The sequence below is a fragment of the Pelmatolapia mariae genome, linkage group LG7, assembly GCF_036321145.2.
Source record: "Pelmatolapia mariae isolate MD_Pm_ZW linkage group LG7, Pm_UMD_F_2, whole genome shotgun sequence".
Classification (NCBI taxonomy): domain Eukaryota; kingdom Metazoa; phylum Chordata; class Actinopteri; order Cichliformes; family Cichlidae; genus Pelmatolapia; species Pelmatolapia mariae.
The window spans coordinates 64,068,460-64,087,827 of record NC_086233.1 but is presented as its reverse complement, the minus strand read 5'-3'; the positions used below and the strand labels follow the sequence as shown (position 1 = coordinate 64,087,827).

General features: G+C 44.7%; 1 protein-coding gene across 1 annotated transcript in view; it reads right to left on the bottom strand.

Annotated features, from left to right (window-relative positions):
- Window positions 1-19,368, bottom strand: part of si:ch211-212o1.2 (uncharacterized protein LOC492735 homolog) — a 47,256-nt gene that overhangs the window by 1,754 nt on the left and 26,134 nt on the right. Inside the window, exons 2-5 of the mRNA XM_063480219.1 lie at window positions 16,816-16,935; window positions 16,581-16,672; window positions 6,336-6,480; window positions 1,480-1,692 (exon numbers count right to left, since the gene is read on the bottom strand). Coding sequence (XP_063336289.1) covers window positions 1,480-1,692; window positions 6,336-6,480; window positions 16,581-16,672; window positions 16,816-16,935 — 570 coding nt within the window. The remainder of the gene's footprint in view (window positions 1-1,479; window positions 1,693-6,335; window positions 6,481-16,580; window positions 16,673-16,815; window positions 16,936-19,368) is intronic.

Sequence of the window (19,368 nt, the reverse complement as noted above, 5' to 3'; positions counted from 1 at the left end):
GACACAAACTCGTATCTAAAGTCTAAAAGTCGATCGCACAGAGACATGAAGACAGCACAAAGACCCACACGGGCGTTGTGTACTTATGGTTGTGTGATGTGTTTGCATAGGGTTCTTGCAATAGCTGCAGGGATGCGTGCACGCGCGTCCCTGCGGTGACCTTCTCTCGGCTGGAAGACGTTAAAGCAGCCAGAGGTTGTGTTTGATTTCACTCTCCGCTGTCTCTCGCTCGATGTCTTCGTTCACCACACACTCCTCCTTTTTTATTCCTCCAAATCCCTGCCTCCTACCCACCCTCTCCCCCCATTCCTCCCCTGGCCTCAGCCCCCCCCCCACCTGTGAAGTCCTATTTGTTAGAACAGACAGCAGGTTAGCATTAAATATACATGGGGATTGTCAGCCGGTGGCGAGCACAAAGGCAACTAGGCGAGCCCCAGCGGAATCCAAGCCAGGCCCAGGCAGCCGGGCTCGGGGAGCGGGGGGCCGTCGCCGTCCCCCGTGGGCCCCTCTACCCCACCAGCCCACCACACACACACACACACACAGGTTAGAAACCAAAGAGAAGGTCAAAGAGACTAGTACACAGATGCTCGAGTATGCAGATGTACGCAGTGTGTGTGCACAGACACACAAGTCTGCCACCCCCCTCAGCTCACCCACACTCACACACTCACATCTGTCGTCCACTGGGGCGCAGGGTGATGTACAAGCTGAATCCCCCCTCGAGTATCCTCCCCTCTCTCCCCCTCTCACCCAGATGCAGGCAGAATACTGAATCTGTGAGCGAGGCCTCGTGTCTCTGCAGAGCCACGTGCACGCAAACACTTTCTTTTAGTTATTTATAAGAATCACACAGACACGTCCGCCATTTCATCCGAATCTGCAGAGAGCTGCACGGGAAATTATTCTGCAGCTTCAATGATGGCGATCTAAAATGGCTGCCCACGACGATCGCACTGACTAACAGTCGAGGGTGACGAGGAAGGTTTGGGTTTGCTGATAGATGTAAAAATAAAGGGAGGAACATTATTCAGGGGTTTGGTTGTCTGGTGTCACATGATCTGTTCTTCGGTGCACGAGGAGGCCGAGCTCTCTCACACACATGCAAACATATGCAGACTGTACAGTCCAGGTTTAGAGCTGATGACAGCTCTTTCAAAGTGCATCCATTCAGCACGTATCCCACGCTGCTGGAAGGACGGCAGGTTTGTGAATAACAGGAAACCTGGGGCCGGACGTCCCAACAACAGCGGAGGATGTTTTTACACTGATCCTTGCTCCATAATCTCTCATTTAGAAGACTAAACCTCACACCTGATATCTGACAGCCTGATAGAGAAACGAGCTGGTTCCACTGCACGACACTAAGAGATCGTCATTAAGTCTGGAATCGTCACACTGAGCGGACACGAGTGACCGTCCTGTCATGAGACAGTTGTAGTCACATCTGCCCCTCTGATACGGAGCTCGGCATCATACCGGTGGTAATGCAGTAATACGTCTCGTGCGGCGACACGTGGTGGATGCGGTGGTGTTTCCGTGGCAACACCAGATGCCAGTCCTGGAGCAGCGTGACCCATCGAGGGAGGCCAAAGTAGGAGTGGCTCCACTTGTGAATCTGATTGGTTAGCGTGACGAAAACCGCCAGGGCGAAGACGTAGCAATCCCAGGGGTAGGATTCCAGCAAGGCCTCTGAAAGGTGACACAACAGACACAAAGAAACAAGACGAGGGAAAGTTAATGGAATAATTGATCAAAGTGTTCAGTGTAATGAATGAGCAGGACTCCCACAGAGATGCTGAACCTCGGAGGTGATGAAGGAGAGGATGAAACATACTTTATCTAAAGAAGATGTTAGCATGATGTTTCCAATCAGACGATCGCTCATCTGACATCAACTGAACAAATTACTGCAGGCACTAGGTCAGGGGTGAGGAAGTAAACAGTCTACACTCAAAGAAGGAAACGAGGCCATGTTTCCTGTTCTTTGCTGAGCACCTGACTTCCTGCTGGTGTTTAAACGTAACTATGAATCATTAAACGTTTAAAGAACTTCTCAGGCTCAGGATACACGTCACACCTGCACAGGTATGGAGGGAGCGACCCGAGCACTGCTGGCTTTGCATACTCAGACGAAGGCTGGGGAACGACGGTAACACAAAGTCACAGTGAAACACAATAAAAGGTCACTGAAAGCTGTCAACCAATGGGATGAGAGAGGACTTCAAAAAATATGGAGTATTTTTATTGAGAAATATCTGGTGTGATGTTAATTTGCACCAAGTAAGAGGTAACCTGCTGCTTTACAGGGAATGAGAGTCCCATTTATTGAACTCTAACAGGACCAGAGTCACCATCAAACAGTCGACATTAGCTGAGATGTTATATGACAAGTGACCATCACGCTCTACACCGAGAGTGTCAAACTCCACGTGCAGCCCAGTCTGATGTCAGGAGCAGACCAGTGAAACTCCTGGAAACCTCTGAATCTCTCCTCTCAGTGAGAACTGTAAAAATGTGCATTTTGATTTCACATTTTAACGTTTAATGAGCCGTGCATTTACAAAATGATGTTGAAGAGTTTCAGTTATTCTTTGTGGTGCTACAAAGGAAAAAAACAGCTTTCAGTGCAGCTTTTGGAAGTAAAGGGCGATATTCAAAGTATCTGACTCAGAGTGACCACACTACAGAAATCACAGAAACGGGTTAGCAATGTCTTTTTTTCCTTTCTTGGCCCTCTGTGATGTCAGCAGGATTGGATACACTTAATCTGGTCAGGCGCACAGCTCTGTGAGCACAGACGCTCGATCATTGTGTTTTACAACGAGCAGCCAATCAAAAGAAAGTTGGATTAACTGGAGGGAGAGCTCAAAGGAAGATGTTTATCTCAGCCTCGCCGAGCCTCGCTCGATCGTGGAAAGCTGTCCTGGTGTCCCGCATTAACTGTAGATGGACATGCGTCCCCTTTGATGAAAACTCTGACCCGAAGACAACGACAGACACTGGTGGACTGATAACACTACAGCTGAATGTTAATTAGACGTCCTGACCGCAGCCACGCACTCGCCTATAACAAGCATTCTGTCATCGGTAGCTGAAAACTGTTTACGGAGTCAGCGCTGATTTGAGCTGACAGCTGACAAACATGTCAGGACTCACACAGAAGCAGCTGCGCACAACATTTCTGACAATAATGAATGCATGAACAGTATGAGGATGTGCACAGCCTTCATGAAATGAACGTGCGAGTCTGGTTTGTCAGCTGATAGCTCTCGGTCTTTCTGTGACTTACAGCTGTCCTCTCTCTGTCCGTCTCCATGCCTTGTCCCTTGTCTTTGGTGAAAACTACAATCTCTTGACCCCAGTTCAAGTGCAGACATGACAGCTGGAGATGTCACCTCGCGCTTTTCAGATTTCCCCGTCTACCTCTGTCTCCGTCTTTGTCTGGTGACCGCTCGACGCTGCGAGGAGCTCGACATGACAGGTTTAGATGTCATCTCACCGCTACGCGACCCTCCGCTGCCCCCACGCGCTCTCTCGCTTCCTCTGTTCTCCGTGCGCTCTCACCCTCTGCCTCGAACGCTTAGCTGCGACCTCTTAAGGCGCGGACATGACAGGTGTGGATGTCACTGCGTCCGTTTGGTGACCTCTTGACTCCCTGTGGTGTGTGACATGACAGGTGTGGATGTCACCTACAAGTGGACCTCACTGTTGCCGCCTCTAATCTCTCCTCCCTCTCGCCTCATTCACGGATCCCTCCTGTGGACAAGCAGCTGAACTTTTAACATTTTCATTCTTTTGGTTTCAGACGATTTGTTAAAGTCTGACTCCCCTTAAACGTACCGATGATCTTTTACAGATACTTACACCTGTCAAACACAATAACACCTTTAACCTTTACTTTCTTTTGACATTTCTGGTTAGTTTTACATCTAATCTCTAACATCATGTCAGTAACTAAAATGTATTTTACTCATGCACAGTAGAGCTAAGTTAGGAAAGCAGGGCTAAACTGCTCCATATTCCACAACCTCTCAGACTCGTACGATGATGCTATTATGTTCGTTGAACAAGTGAAGGATTTATTTCTTCTGAATAGAGACTTTTTAAAAATGTCCACAGGGATGTTTTGCACATCAACACTTACCAGACCCTCACAAACACCTGCTGAAATAATAATGACACAGGACTGTTTAAGAAAGGCCATCAAATCAAAGTTTTATGTTTATACTCCGAGAAACCACAGTATCAAGGTACCCAAAAGAACTGGAAAACTACTGAATACGTGTGCACAGGAGGGATATGGCCTATACTGGATAAATGATGTTAAATATGGAGCTGCCAGGCAGGAGCAGACGAGCACAGAGTCATGGATGTAGTGAAGGAGACTATGCAGAGGGTTGGTGTGACAGGAAGGAGGTAGGAAGATGGTAAGATGGAGGTAGATGGTAGATGATGTGCTGTGGCGATCCCTAAAAGTAACAGCCAGAAGCAGGAGTAGTAGTACTAGCAGCAGCAGTAGTAGTAGTAGTATTTAGGGTTTTATGCGAATGTAACAACTCGATCGTTGTCTTTTATGTTCTAAAGCATATAGTTAGGGCTGGACCAGGTGACCCTGAATCCTCCCTTAGTTATGCTGCAATAGGTGTAGGCTGCTGGGGGATTCCCATGATGCACTGGGTGTTTCTTCTTCACTCACTATGTGTTAATAGACCTCTCTGCACTGAATCATACTTGTTATTAATCTCTGTCTCTCTTCCACAGCATGTCTTTATCCTGTCTTCCTTCTCTCACCCCAACCAATCACAGCAGATGGCCCCGCCCCTCCCTGAGCCTGGTTCTGCCGGAGGTTTCTTCCTGTTAAAAGGGAGTTTTTCCTTCCCACTGTCGCCAAAGTGCTCGCTCATAGGGGGTCATATGATTGTTGGATTCTTCTCTGTACCTATTATTGTAGGGTCTACCTCACAATAACAGGCGACTGTTGTTGAATAAATAAATAAATTTGTATAAATAAAATTGAACAAATAGAAACAGACTTGTTTCGTGTATGCATTTCTTTTCCTCTGAATGTATGAATGAAGTACAGTGCAGACTTTACACTGGTACTTTGTTTTTTCGTTTCCTATCCAGCTACCTCGGTTTATCACTTTATCAGACATGCACAGTGCTAGATGCTTGGGAGCAGCTTAACCTCACAGCACGGTGGCTAACCTAGCCTTTAACCCAACTAACTGATGTCAACTCCCCTCCGCTCCTCCCATCAGTGACCTTTCAGCTCAACTTGTAGTGTAGACATGACAGGTGGAGATGTCACCTCCTCAATAACAGCTTCCTCAGTTTCTCCTGCTGATCTTCCTCCTCCAGTCCCTCCCACATCTTGCCCTGCAGCTGTAAGGTCAGTGCACATGATCACCTGCCCTATGCTTTTCCTTAACTTCCATTAGTCTGGCACCTTGCAGTACTAAGGCACAGCTACAAACTGTTTGACACTGTAGCTGACCTTCTGAAGTCCTTGCATTTTCATCGCCAGTTTGAGGTTTAATTGTAGGAAGTTAGCTCAAACCTCTACAATGTTACACCCTCGAGCTTCTCAAGATAATAAGAATGGCAATGATGATTTTTTTTTCTACAAAGGAAGCAAAAGAAAAATATTTACGGCTATGACACACTGAGGTGTCCAGACAGCAGCTGTCTGTGTCCATCCTGGGCTTCCTTCACCTGATCAGATCAACAAATCCCAGCCAGTTGGTTGGTTAGTGAATGTTTGGTTCATCCAATCTGAAAGAAGGGCTAAAATGACTTTCCAGGAGAAAGCCTCAAATGCCACTCGTTGTTTTACCTTTCTTCTTTCACTGAAGAAATACTCATCTTTTTTCTTGGTTGTTTTCAGACATTGCTACTACAGAGATAGTGGGCACAAAGATATGATGGAGCAAAGAAGGAGCTCCTAGCTCTTTCTAGTCTAGTGTTGTCTACATGTGCCAAGATTCTGCCTATCCATCACATTCATACTGATTTAAACACCAGTTAGATTAGGGGATGGCGTGCTCCATCAAGTCCTCCATCAGCAGCAACGTCCATGTTCTAAGGACCCTACTGACCATCAGGTCACCAGTTCTGATAGATGGTGGCATTCGTGCAGACTGGTTAAAGAACTGCTGTTCGAGTTATTAACCAACCTTTATCACATCTAAGATATGCCCACAGCTGCTAGTAGATATTTACAGGAAACTGACTCGCCCAGCCACAAGAGCACAGCTCAAACAGTGACTGTAATAGTCCAGAAATCTGCGTGTCTCTGCAGTCGGATATGTATAAGCACATGTGTGATTTACCTGGTGTGTAAGTGAGGAACTTGTAGGCCATGTGAGCCAGCGGTAGGATGGGGATCATGCAGTTATCGCCATTGGTTTCGATGAAGTCGTGGCGAGTGATGGCAGTCGGATCGATGTGGTGCTCCCTGAATGGTCGAAGAAATGCCTGCAAAGAAAAGAAATGAATAAAACTATTCTCAGTCTAAGCTCTGACGAGTTTCTGCTCGTACAACAACTGGCTTTAGAGGGAGGACTTTATTTAAACCATCATTATCTTATTTTTATATGAAATGAAAAATACTGAAGTGGTGGCCTTTCCAAATCAAAGTAATCCACACAGATCCCAAACTAGACTCTACTCACTGTTCCTGCCTCAGCAGCTGCACATCCGCCCAATCCTGACTGAGAAATGCGGATATCAGTGAATCTACAGGCCAATCCATCCACTTCAGTTATATGTTGTTCTATATGCACTTTGTAACTAGCAACAGCTAGCAGGAGAACTAGCGTAGCATGGAGGAAGATGAGGGTGAGAGAAAGCAGCTCGGAGTTACCAACTGCCTGTTTTTATATGTTTGCAAAGCTGTGCAGATGGCGGTGAGTGAGTCAGCGTCACCTAAATGCTTTGGCTTCTTTTGTTTGCTCGTTTTCATGTTCAGTCAGAGAGACTTTACAATTAGTCCATTCGTTTATGGCCAATGACATTTTTATGCAATTTTGTTTCTGCACACGACTGCAGCAGCGGTTAAATCAAGATTTGGTTCGACTGCACACTTTTATCTTTAATCCAAAGGTTTAATTTTATTCATGAACCATTTTCAGAGGCTCAGACGTTGAGATAACAGCGTATTAATAACAGAAGTATGACATTAGGACACAAATGAATGGAACAGGGTAAACAGCCAATCTAGTCTGTGCTAAATAAAGGTGCTACAGTTACATGCACATACAGGCTGAAAGTCATTGTTGGATTCCTCTAATGAATTTAAATTCACTTTAAACCACAACACAAAACAATGTTTATCCTCTTTACGCCAATGCAGATCAAATACACACACACACACACACACACACACACACTTAGTGGTGCCGAGCATCCTCTGCAACCCCAAAGCTCATATCCAGCATCCTAATAAACCACAGAACAGCAGTCAACTTGTGCAAACACACTCATACACATAAATGACCCATGGACACCCCACCAATTCAAAAATGTGTGCTTTAGAACACACACAGACACACACACACAGGCAAACCCCAGCAGCACTGTGCAGAGGCAGACACCTGTCTGTGAGAGCATGGGGGTCTCAAATGAAAGACTGAATCTGAATCTCAGAAGCACAAAAGAGGACAAAAAGAAACACACCCACATGCACACAGAGGATAAAGGTAATTTATTTCCCTGTGTGCAAAAAGCAAAAAGAGGAAGGTTTGCATGTGTTTGTGCACAGTGCGCATTTATCCGAGTGCGTGTTTGTGTGCAGCCGTGGAAACATCAGCGTGAAAACTCATTATTGTCGGGTTAGCCGCTCGAAACAATCACACACGCCTATCAGCAGACATCGTCGGTAGGTGCCACTGCAAACGCTGAAACTATCTGTTGATATCCTCACAATTACGTGCCCAGCTCCCTTCTCTACCGCTGCTTCCCCCTCCTCCCCTCTTCCATCGTCCCCCTCCTCTCACCGCAGCCCTCAGCTAGATGAAAGGCCGGCTAAGCCGCAGAGGTCGTGCCGAGAGGGGCGGCACGGGCGCTCCCAGTTAACGGCGGGCCACCGGTCGCTGCGTGTCCTCTAATCCCACACCGTTTAACGGCCTGCCTTGCACGACATCCGTTAATCACCAGCTCACATCGCCCATCGCCCCAGCAACCGCCGCTGTCCCACTGCTTGGACGGACACGCCCTTCCACCCCCTTCTTTTTTTGTCCTTCCAACCTCGTCTGCTGTATTTTTTATTAGTTTCTCTCTTTTTTGGGCCCAACCTTACCATCCTTTAATATCGCACTCTTTTTCCTCCTTCTGTCCTTTAAATAAGAAGCGACTTACATAATTCAATTAACTCTCTTTCAATGCTCCAATCAGCCTCACTGGAGAGTTGCCTTGAAAGAGATTTGTTCGTTAACGACACAAGGACAGAAGTAGCGATGCTTTTAAAATATGACTGCACAAGTGAAATAGACGGGGAGAAAGGATCTTAAAACATATATCCCAAAACTGTAAGCACATCTGGCAAATTTCCGTGTGAATCGAGCATCATTGGGAACTAATGAGCGTGACTTTGTCCTCAAAGTGGTGTCATTAGAGGACTGCTAAATCCTTGTTGAGTCAATTAAAGCTCAACGACACGATGACGACAAAAAGCCTCCTAAAGGAAATGTTGGAAACGCTACAGGGAAATTGTCGAGCACTTCTTAAACTAGTGTTGCAATTTTAGCACTGCTGAGTAGAGAAAAGGCTTTCTGTAGACTCACAGAAAGAACAAATTGGTGTTACACAATTTCTCCTGGAGAGCAACAACCTCGCAGTGTACTTTGTGCAATAATTCTCGCCCTATTTTGTCTGAACAACAACATATTCCAGCTGTGATGTGGACAGAAGCATGCATCAAAATGCGCTCTCTGAATGTGTTCATACACAAGTTTGTACTCCAGATTTTCCTTTTCTTTTAAGCCAAATGCTGATATGATGCATGTACTCCAGAGTGCAGTGGGTACTGGCGGGTTACGTTTCCATTAGGACAGCGACTGACTGACTGACTCCACTAACTTCCTTACTTTGACGCATTCCTTAATTGACGACTGTTGTTACTTTGTAGCTAAACACATGAAGCCCCATGTTTCACTAATGATACACAGACTAATTCTAGCATCCAACAGCAGTGCTTGTTACTGTAACTGCCATAAAAACCTTGATTTGAATAAAGTCTTTAATCAAACCACCTGTTTTAAAGAAAAACGTCTTCTTCAGCTGCTCCCACCCACAGACGTTTACTTTACTGGGTCTAAAAATCTAAAGCTACACAAGTCCAAATAAAAGCGTGTGTGTGCAGATGAATAATAACTCAGTCTGTTTAAATCAGGCTGTTGGCAGCTACCACACTTTCAACATCAGCAGGAGAGCAGCAGTGACACAAAAACACGACCCACAGTCTGAAATATAAGGTGTGACATGAGATGTGTAGAATGAATTCGATGACCTTCAGTGAGAGCAGGTTTGAGACAAGACACGTTGAACAGTTTGGAGATCAGCGGTACATAAAGTACAGACAACACATGTTTACACAGGTCATCACAGGTAGAGGCGACAGGAAACTGGACATACATCAGCAAAAACAGAATAAAATAACAGAAGGCATAAATAAAGGACGGCGCCAACTTCTAACGCTCTAATACGGCCGCCATTAGCCTCAGGTGTTCTGAATCACGCTCGTGTTTGATATTCAAACTAACGCTAACCGGGAGCACGGGCCGGCTTTATTCTCAGCCTCACAAATACAGCTGAGGTGGACGCTTTATTTCCAGCAGACTATTGTCAGCCCTCTGTTCTCCGTAAAGGTCCATTCTTCTCTGCCAGTTAAAGTCTTTATTAGAGGTCTCCTACAGTGTCCAACACACCATGCAAATCTGTGACTGCTGCTGTGCCTTTGGTCCCAGTAACTACCCCAAACCTCAATAAATGCCACATTAGAAATAAACATCACACCAAATAATACCTTCTGCAAACACAACAAGTAACACAGGGATCCTAAAATTACTGCTCAGCATCATCTGATAGTACAGTGCACATAATAAATACATATTATTAAGGTAGCATCTAAAAATAAAGACATACATTAGGTACAGCCCAAATTACACGAACCATTAGAAATCATCACATCAAAGTCAAGACTGTCAGCGCTGCAGCTAATCAGATTACACTGAAGTACTGGCAGTAATCTCAAGCCTGAAATCCAGAGGTCTGCTGAGCAGAGACATATTTGATTTAGACGCAACAACAATGCTAATTAATCAGTTCATGGTTTTGTTCCTGGTGTGTTTGTGCAATAACTACAGTCATTTATACATCGTTTCATTTTACACGTTACATTTGAATGAGTGCTGCATGTACTGCATGTTACTACATAACAACATCTGCACCTGTTCGTGGTTTTAAGGTTGGAGCCAAACATCTGTATTTATGTTTAAATACATAATCACCTTGTATGTATAAACAATATAAGCAGACACTGGATTATTTTAAATGAATTTAAAACAAACATCATTGGTTCCTTCGTGTGCACTGCACTGATAGACGACAGCGCTCCACACGTCCAGCCTCACGAGCTGGTAGCTAACCATCCTCTGTTAGCACAGATTTAAGGAGCTGCAACACAACAGTTTACAAATGCAGCACTGTAGTGATGAGGTGTGACAGCCTGCACGTGTCATCATGTTTAACACAAAGCTCAGAAAGACAACGAGGAAACAATGAATGACATGCATGCATCACGCTGTACACGTGTTTATATAATGTTGTTTAAATCACATTAGAATCTCTAAGTCGTTATAATATCAGTGAAGTACAACAAATACTGTCTTGTACTACAAAAGTACTACAAATGGCATTACAGGTATTAGGGTGATTCTGGTGTTTGCGGTCATATTTAACTATGATAATAAGTATTTGTAAATAAAACAAATGTTTCCATGTGTCTGCAGTTTTGCAGTCAAAGTAACAAATGGTGTGAACTGCAATCAAATTGTGAACAATATCAAATTATTATTAATGATGTAGTGATAACGAGGGACAGTGTGATTAATACCTACGGTTCTTACAGGGATGCTTCAGGTTTTAAAACACATCAGCTTCCATTTTTCACACATTATTTATATATGAATAATTCATAAATACAAGGAACAGTAGATGAAACGCTCCCACACTTCCACTCACTAAATTCACACGCCATTAATCAAAACAAAGTTCACATGAACCAATCTGCATGCTGTACCGGATCATACTGATTTTAATTGGATGAAATGAGGATAACCTTTACTCTAATTGGCTGAGAGGAGTGTGTGGATTACTGTAACACAGCCACATAAATATGTGCGTACTGTATGTGCACTGTGCGCTGAAAGGTCGTCAATATTCAAGGTGAGACTGTTCACATGTGACCCCGTGTGTGCGCGTGTGTGTGTGCAGTGGACATTACTGCCCTTTGTGTTACAGTGACATTTAGCTTCATGTCACTATGGAAGTGTAAAGCTGTGGGGACGAGGTGCGACTGCTACCACGGCGATGCAGTCCCAGGAAAGCGAAGACACCAACTTTTAACAAAACCTCAAACTACAAAAACCAAAGAAACCCGTCCCATCTGGCTCGCTGGGATTATTCAGGAAAACTGTACCAAAGCAAGAATGATGCAAAAATAAAGGATCTGAGGATAATAATAATAATAATAATAATAACTTTATTTATAAAGCGCTTTCAAACAAAGTGCTGTACAACTATTTAAAACTAAAAAGATAAGTAAAATAAAAGCGATACATAACAATACAGGTAAAAGACACAATACAAGTTAAAAACAGTAAAAATTTAAAAACTAAAAGCGACAGAATTAAGACATGTAAGATAGGGTGAACAAATGTGTCTTCAGCTTAGTTTTAAAAACCTCCACAGAGCATGCCTGCCGAATATCTTGAGGGAGGGTGTTCCACAGAAACGGGGCACGAAAAGAAAAAGCACGCTCTCCAACTGTCTTTTTTCTGGCTCTAGGAACCTTTAGAAGGCCAGAGTCCTGAGATCGGAGAGCACGGGATGGAACATAAAGATGTAAAAGGTCGGAGAGGTATGTAGGTGCCAATCCATTTAAAGCCTTGTAGGTGAGCAGCAGGACCTTAAAATCTGCTCGAACCTGACAAGGTAGCCAATGCAGCGAGTTCAGTACAGGGCTAATGTGCTCAAATTTCCCAGTTCTTGTTAAAATGCGAGCAGCTGCATTTTGCACCATCTGTAGACCTCTAAAACCTTTCTTTGGTAGCCCAGAAAGAAGAGCGTTACAATAATCAATACGTGAAGACACAAATGCATGGACAAGAACCTCTGCAGTGTCGCTTGACAAAACTTGTCTGATTCTGGCGATGTTCCTCAAATGATAAAAGGCTGTCTTTGTTATCTCTTTTACATGAGATTCGAAAGAGAGCACCATGTCGAACCACACGCCCAAGTTTTTTACCTTGTCCCTGCAATTTATGACACTGTCTTCAATTCTCAAGATGAAATTTTGGGACAAGTGCTGAAATTTGTGTGGCCCAATGACCATCAACTCTGTTTTATCAGTATCTAGGAGCAAGAAATTATCCGATAACCAGCCCTTAATTGCAGATAGACAAGATTCTAGTTTAGAAACTTCAGCACAATTTCCAATGGTTAAAGGAACATAAAGCTGCAGGTCATCAGCGTAACAATGAAAGGTTACATTAAAAGAACGTAAAAGAACACCAAGAGGCAGCAGGTACATAGAAAACAGCAACGGTCCAAGTACAGAGCCCTGAGGCACCCCATGCCCCACTGCACAGGTCTCGGAGAGATCATTTTTAAAACTAACAGTCTGAGACCTCCCAGACAGGTAAGATCTCAGCCATGATAAAACATTTCCTGTAATTCCAATAAAATGTTCAAGCCTATCCAATAAAATGCAGTGATCCACAGTGTCAAACGCAGCACTTAGATCCAGCAGTACTAAAACTGAAGTGTGATCGTTGTCTGCATTTACCAGCAGATCATTTACCACTTTGACTAAAGCTGTTTCTGTGGAGTGATTTGGTCTAAAAGCAGACTGAAATCCTTCAAACAGATTGTTAGTTGACAAATGCTCAGTGAGCTGCTTAAAAACCACTTTTTCAAAGACTTTAGATAAAAAAGACAGATGTGAGATGGGTCTATAGTTTGCAACCATGTCAGCATCCAGTCCAGGCTTTTTCAAGATCGGCACTACCACAGCTGATTTAAAACATTCAGGGAAGACTCCAGTTGTCAATGAAGTATTTAAAAGAAACAGAATGTAGGGTCCTAATACTGACCACTTTATAACCCAGGCTGGTAGAGGATCCAAAGAACAGGTTGTACATCGAGCTGCTTTAACAACCTTAGTTAATCCAGACCGAGAAATAACCTTGAAGTCAGAGAACAGTTTATCAGCACCAACAGGCAAAGCAGCCGAGTAGTCTAATGAACAGCTCGAGGAGGGAGTAATCTGATTCCTAAGTGTTTCAGCCCTTTCTCTGAAAAACGTAAGAAAGTCATGAGCTATCAAATTAGAACAGCAGAGTTGACTTACTCTCTGTAAGTTGCGACACTGTGTTGAATAAGAGTTTTGAGTTATGTTTATGACTCATGATGAGGTTTGAGAAATAATTTGCTTTCGCTGTCGACATTGCTGATTGAAGAGAAGATAATGAGTCCTTCCAAGCCTGGAGAAATACTTCTAGTCTGGAAGATCTCCAGTGACGCTCTGCTTTCCTACAAAATCTTCTCAAGTTCAAGAGCTCCTCGTTTAACCAAGGCATAGGGTTCCTTTTTTGACATTTTAACTTCTTTACGGGAGCAACAGAGTCCAGTAATTCAAGAAGTGTATTATTAAGGTTCGCAGTCAAGGTGTCCACACATAGCTCCTTGGTAAAAATAGGGTCCAACACATCAGGTAGGTGTAATTTAACTCCAAGCAATGCTTCGGGGCTAATATAACGAGATGATCTGAGGGGCAATTTTCCCCTCTCATAAGCTGGAGATTTAGGGATTAAAATATCAAATAAAATTGCTGAGTGGTCTAAGATAGGTAAAACACAATTTTCAGTCATTGATACATTCAGTCCGTAACCCAAGACAAGGTCTAGGGTGTGGCCCTTACGTGTTGGGCCAGACACAAATTGTGTGAAGTTTAAGGAATCAATTACATTTAAGAAATCTTTGACCAGGGGTTTATCCTCACAACACAGATGAATATTAAAGTCCCCCACTATAAGAATCCTTTCATAGTGAGCGATAAAACATGTCAAGAAGTCTGAAAATTCCGAAATAAACAAGTCATTATATTTAGGTGGACGATAGATGACTATAATTAGAACCACGGGACAGCTTAAAGTCAGGAGTTGGGACTCAAATGAGGTAAAAACACCAGGACTTTGTATCTGTTTGTATTTAAAACAGTCTTTGATGACAGAGGCTACCCCGCCTCCCCTCCCAGACAACCTGGGGGAGCTGAAGAAGCTGGCATCGGAGGGGCAAAGTTCCAGCAAGGGTGGCACTTCACCAGCGCGCAGCCATGTCTCCGTTAGGAACATGACGTCCAGCTTATGAGTATCAAAAAAGTCCCGAAGAACATGAGTTTTATTTGATACAGATCTTGCGTTTAAGAGAGCTAATTTAACTCTCTGTCCATCCGTGGTAGCAGGCAGTAATTGTAGGTTGTTTATATTTGCTCCACCTCCCCTCATATCCCGTCGGCATGGCGACCAATAAAGCAGCGTTGGGTGAGCGCGCTCCGATGGCGTCGGGTAAACAGGAAGAAGGCAGCGCTGTTTGAGGCCAAAATAAAGTCCTAAATGGCCAGGGTCGCCGATGGTAAGGACCCGCCGCATCCGAGTTCTGACCCGAACACGCTTCCCAGAGCGCGTTCCGCGCATACGTCCACTTCTCCAGCGCTTTCGTTTCGAAGGATTCCAGGGGGGATCACGGCGATGCAGTTCCTCCGGTACCGACGCCGGAGGCGGCGGGAGTCCTCCACATCGCTCGCTAACGCTGGGAAGCTTCAGCAGTGAGTCACGGATATTAAGCAGCGTCTGTCGCTCATACGCCAACAAAGAGTGGGTTTTTAAAACTAGCAGGGACACCACTAAGAACACAAAACATAAATATTGCAGAACCGAGAGACGGCGTGCCATGACACCCGACGTGGACGTGTTTTTAAAAAAGGCTTTTTTAAAATACTATCATTTATAAAGGTGCTCTTCTGCACTCATTTCAAATACCAGGCACTTTCTGACAAACAAAAAAAATAAATGAAAATGACATCAGCTGCCTCGTCAGTGCCGCTCTCATCCCACAGACGCTCCAGTTCAGTCAGCAGGACATGAACCCATTCTCCACCTGCTGCAGGTATCAGCTGCAGTGGCCTTCCAGCTCAGAGTGCATTTAAAGTGCAGGAAAGGCACTGCAGTTACCCAGCTGCAGCTACCCGCTGCAGTCACCCAGCTGCAGTTACCCGCTGCAGTTACCATGACTGTACAAGAAGCACAATGAGAAACAACTGAACCACACTGTGGACTCACAGCAGTGAGTCAGCCAGCGGGGGAACAGGCAAAGGACAGAGCTAGGTGGACTGTCTACTAATAAGAACTGTAACAGATGGTGTGGTACTTCTCGATTAATGAAAAAATAAATATTAAAAATGCCAAAACTTGTTTCCAAAAGTGTGCACAGGTGGGCGCTGAAAATATATGTCACTACTAGTAATACTACTACTGCAGCTGCTACTAGAATATTTTGGTGTTTGGGAAATATGACTTGTATTTCTTTTGAAGAGCAGACATTAATCTTCCATCTCTGTTTAAAGTGTGGAGCTCGAAATAAGAGAGGACGAGATTTAACAATCAAGCTTGGAAAAAAGTAAACGGTTAGCTGTAAGATGAACAGTTTGACTTTGTCCTTTTATGTTGAGGGAAAAAAGAATGAAGGGAAAATGTTTGCATAAACACTCAGAAGCAATCGAATGAACCATGTGATTTGCTAAACTTACCTTGACTGAAGAAACTTAAGAAGCCAAAGTTGGTGACAAAGCAGCTGCTGTATCAAAACCGTTGCAGTGATTGCTTGGGCTGCGAGCAGACTCTTGTGTTCAACTACGAGGGGTTTAAGAGGGTCTCAGACATTTGGGGAGTTGGTTGTAAATGTCTGCAGACAAACCAAATCAATGACCAGGAGCTTTCCAGTGCAACCAGTCTCTCTGACCAGCCTGTAGGCCTGCAGAAATGGAGCTTTACCAATTGATTTCACAGCGACTGCCAGCAACAACTAGTCAGTGATTACACACTTTCCTGGTGACCAGTGGTTACCAGCTGGTCAGCGACCCGCCTGTCTGACTGAGGCAAAGCAGAACCGACACTAGTGAGACTGCTGCTCACCTGATTTAGAGTTCGGTTGGCAGGAAAATGAACTTGATTTGATGTGAAATTATTCAGTTGTTTGATACAGCCCACCTGCCTCTGTGTGTGTGTGTGTGTGTGTACCTTCCCAATAACAGGGATGTCCACCGATCCCCAGGTATCTGCTCCCCAGTGCACAATCCCCGATGCAAAATCTGCCGTCACTATTCCGAGGACTGTTACACAAATGCAGGCGTGGACAGAGAATTACAAAAACTTGATTAGAGTTGGACATGAACTCATGAAAAATGATTATTAGCATTTACATACAAAATCCCAGCCATCACAGTTTAGTGACTTCGTGTGAGTGTCAGCTTACCGATGCAGAGGACGATCTTGTAGATGTGAACAGTGGAGAAGTGCAGGAGGAGGAAAGAGAAGTTGATGATGAAAAGAAAGAGGCACAGAATCACACACACCCACTCCTGGAGCCGTTTACCTGAGGACGACACAGAAACACCTGACACTGCTGGGCTGGCAGGGAAATACAGACAGACAGTGGGTGTCTGTATTAATGAAGGGGGGGGGTCCGCTGGGAGAACACGTCGCTTTTTACCGAGGGTCAAAGGACCCGTCGCCCACAATGACCGCGCCTGTGTGTCCAGGCTGTTAATATGTAATCAGATGAAGACAAGTGTACTCCAGGCTGCGGGGTCATGACCTCTCATATGTGAAACACTGACACGGACGCAGCACCGAGCAGCACACACACAAGGGCCGTTTCAGGTGGGAGGTAGACCTCTGCGGGAACAAACTCATAGGTCAGCAGTATCAACTAAAGAGGAAGAACAGGGACTAACTAAAAGTACTCTATTGCAATTCAGCAATATTAGAAGGGAGAAAGCCTCCAGCCACACAGCACTGAAGATCAGAGATAATATATTATTGAAAAGGCGCACGCAGCATGGAGCGCGCAGCATAGAGCATGCAGCATAGAGCACGTGACGTGAGCGAGAAGCGTCTCCCACAAACTTGCGGTCTTCTGAATGGCACCTTGCTTCCTTCTTCGCGGTCCTTGCTCGCTTGACCTGCCAGCTCAAGCAGGAAACATGACATCATTCACTAAATAAAGCCACAAATATAAACCACCGCTGTAATGTTTTTAACTCACTTTCTTCTTCTTTTACAGCCACGCCCCCCACGCCATTCTCCTAATCCTTCTGTCATTGCCAATCTAATGTGCCTTTAAAACTTTAATGTGTTCAGATCCTAACGTATCACACAGCATTAGGAGCCTATAAGATATTCATGACAGTTTTTTCTAATAAAGCACACAGGCCTGTAGACCTGAGTATGAATATGCTATCAGCCTCTCATATGGACTGAAGCGGTCACCCGAGATTTAGAATATGTGATTATGGATATTTCACGAATCGTCAAACGTGACCCTTCACCTTCTAAAAATAGACGCCATCAAAGTTGTAAAGAAGCAGATGGTAGAAGTTCAACTTCTAAATGACTTTGACTTTGCTGGTTGTTGAAAATTGTTTTGAAAAACTTTCCTGTCACTTTGTTTCAGCTGTGAACGAGTCGTTTGGTGCACTGATAACCACATACTCCCCTCGGCTTCAAACAGTCATCTTTAACAGGAAGTCTGTACAGATTATATTTAATGTACTGCTGAAAAACAAAAATCAAAGGAATATATTTTAACTAGAGTTCAGCATCAAATCAGTTAAACTTCTAGGATGTTGGTGGAGAACCTCCAAAGAGGTTTTACAGTGACGTCACTTTTACCCCTCGTCATCTTCTCTGACTGCTCTTACAGGAGTCAGGGTCACTGCTGGTATCATGATACCTGGACCCTCCAAAGGCTGCAAATGTTGTCCAACTGCTCCAAGATGGCTCAGTCATACGTGCCACTGGCAGAAGGTTTGCTGTATCTCCCGGCACAGTCTCGAGAGCATGGAGGAAATTCCAGGAGAAAGGCAGTTACTGTAGAACATCCATCAGTAGAGTGGGCATCTGCTCCTCTGTCCAAGGAGGAACAGCAGGAGGAGCTGCCAGAGCCCAACAGAAGGACTTCTAGCAGGTGTGAATGTCTCTGACCAACCAATCAGAAAGAAGACTTCATGAGCCCGAAATCCTCTAGTGAGCCCTGTGTTCACTGTGCAGCACCATGGAGCCTGACTGCCGTAATACCAGAACAAGCAGGTCCGCCACCAGCACATGTGGCAAACATGGGTCTTGATAAGGCGCGGAGGATGCCCGTAACATCGTTCAGCATGTGGTCAGTGACGGTGTAGGGGAGGCACTGAGCATACTCACTGAGGAACAACAGCATCCTGATTACTGTCAAGTATCAGGATGAAATCCCTAAACTACTGTCAAACATCACGTTGGTGCAGTGGCTGTGGGTTCCTCTGAGTGCACAAAAACGCCGGCCTCATGTGGCGAGAATATGTGGTCAGTTCCTGATAACGCCGACTGGCACCGGTGTTCGCCTGACCCAAATCCAGTAGATCCCCTCTGGGAATGATGCTTCGATGTCACATCCATGGTCTCATCAGGAGCATGGCCCAACATCGGCACACACAGAAGCACACGGGGCCATACGAACTACTGAGGACCATGTTGAGGTGCAACATTATGCTGTGTTACTTTACGTTGATTTGGGGGTTCCTTTGAATTCAGCCCTTTGTGCAGAAGGTTGATCGCTTTCCTGTAAGTGACGCGGCGTGCTCCAGTTTCTCACACCGTCCATATCAGCACAGAGATCAGCAGGACCCTCTGACATCTGATGTGTTTTCAAAGTGTTCCTTAAATTGTTTCTTAGTAGTGGATAATATAAACATATAATTAATTCTTCATAACCATGATGGCTCATGCCAAGTATCGGCTGGTGTCACCAGCTCCAACGCTGCTTCCCCAG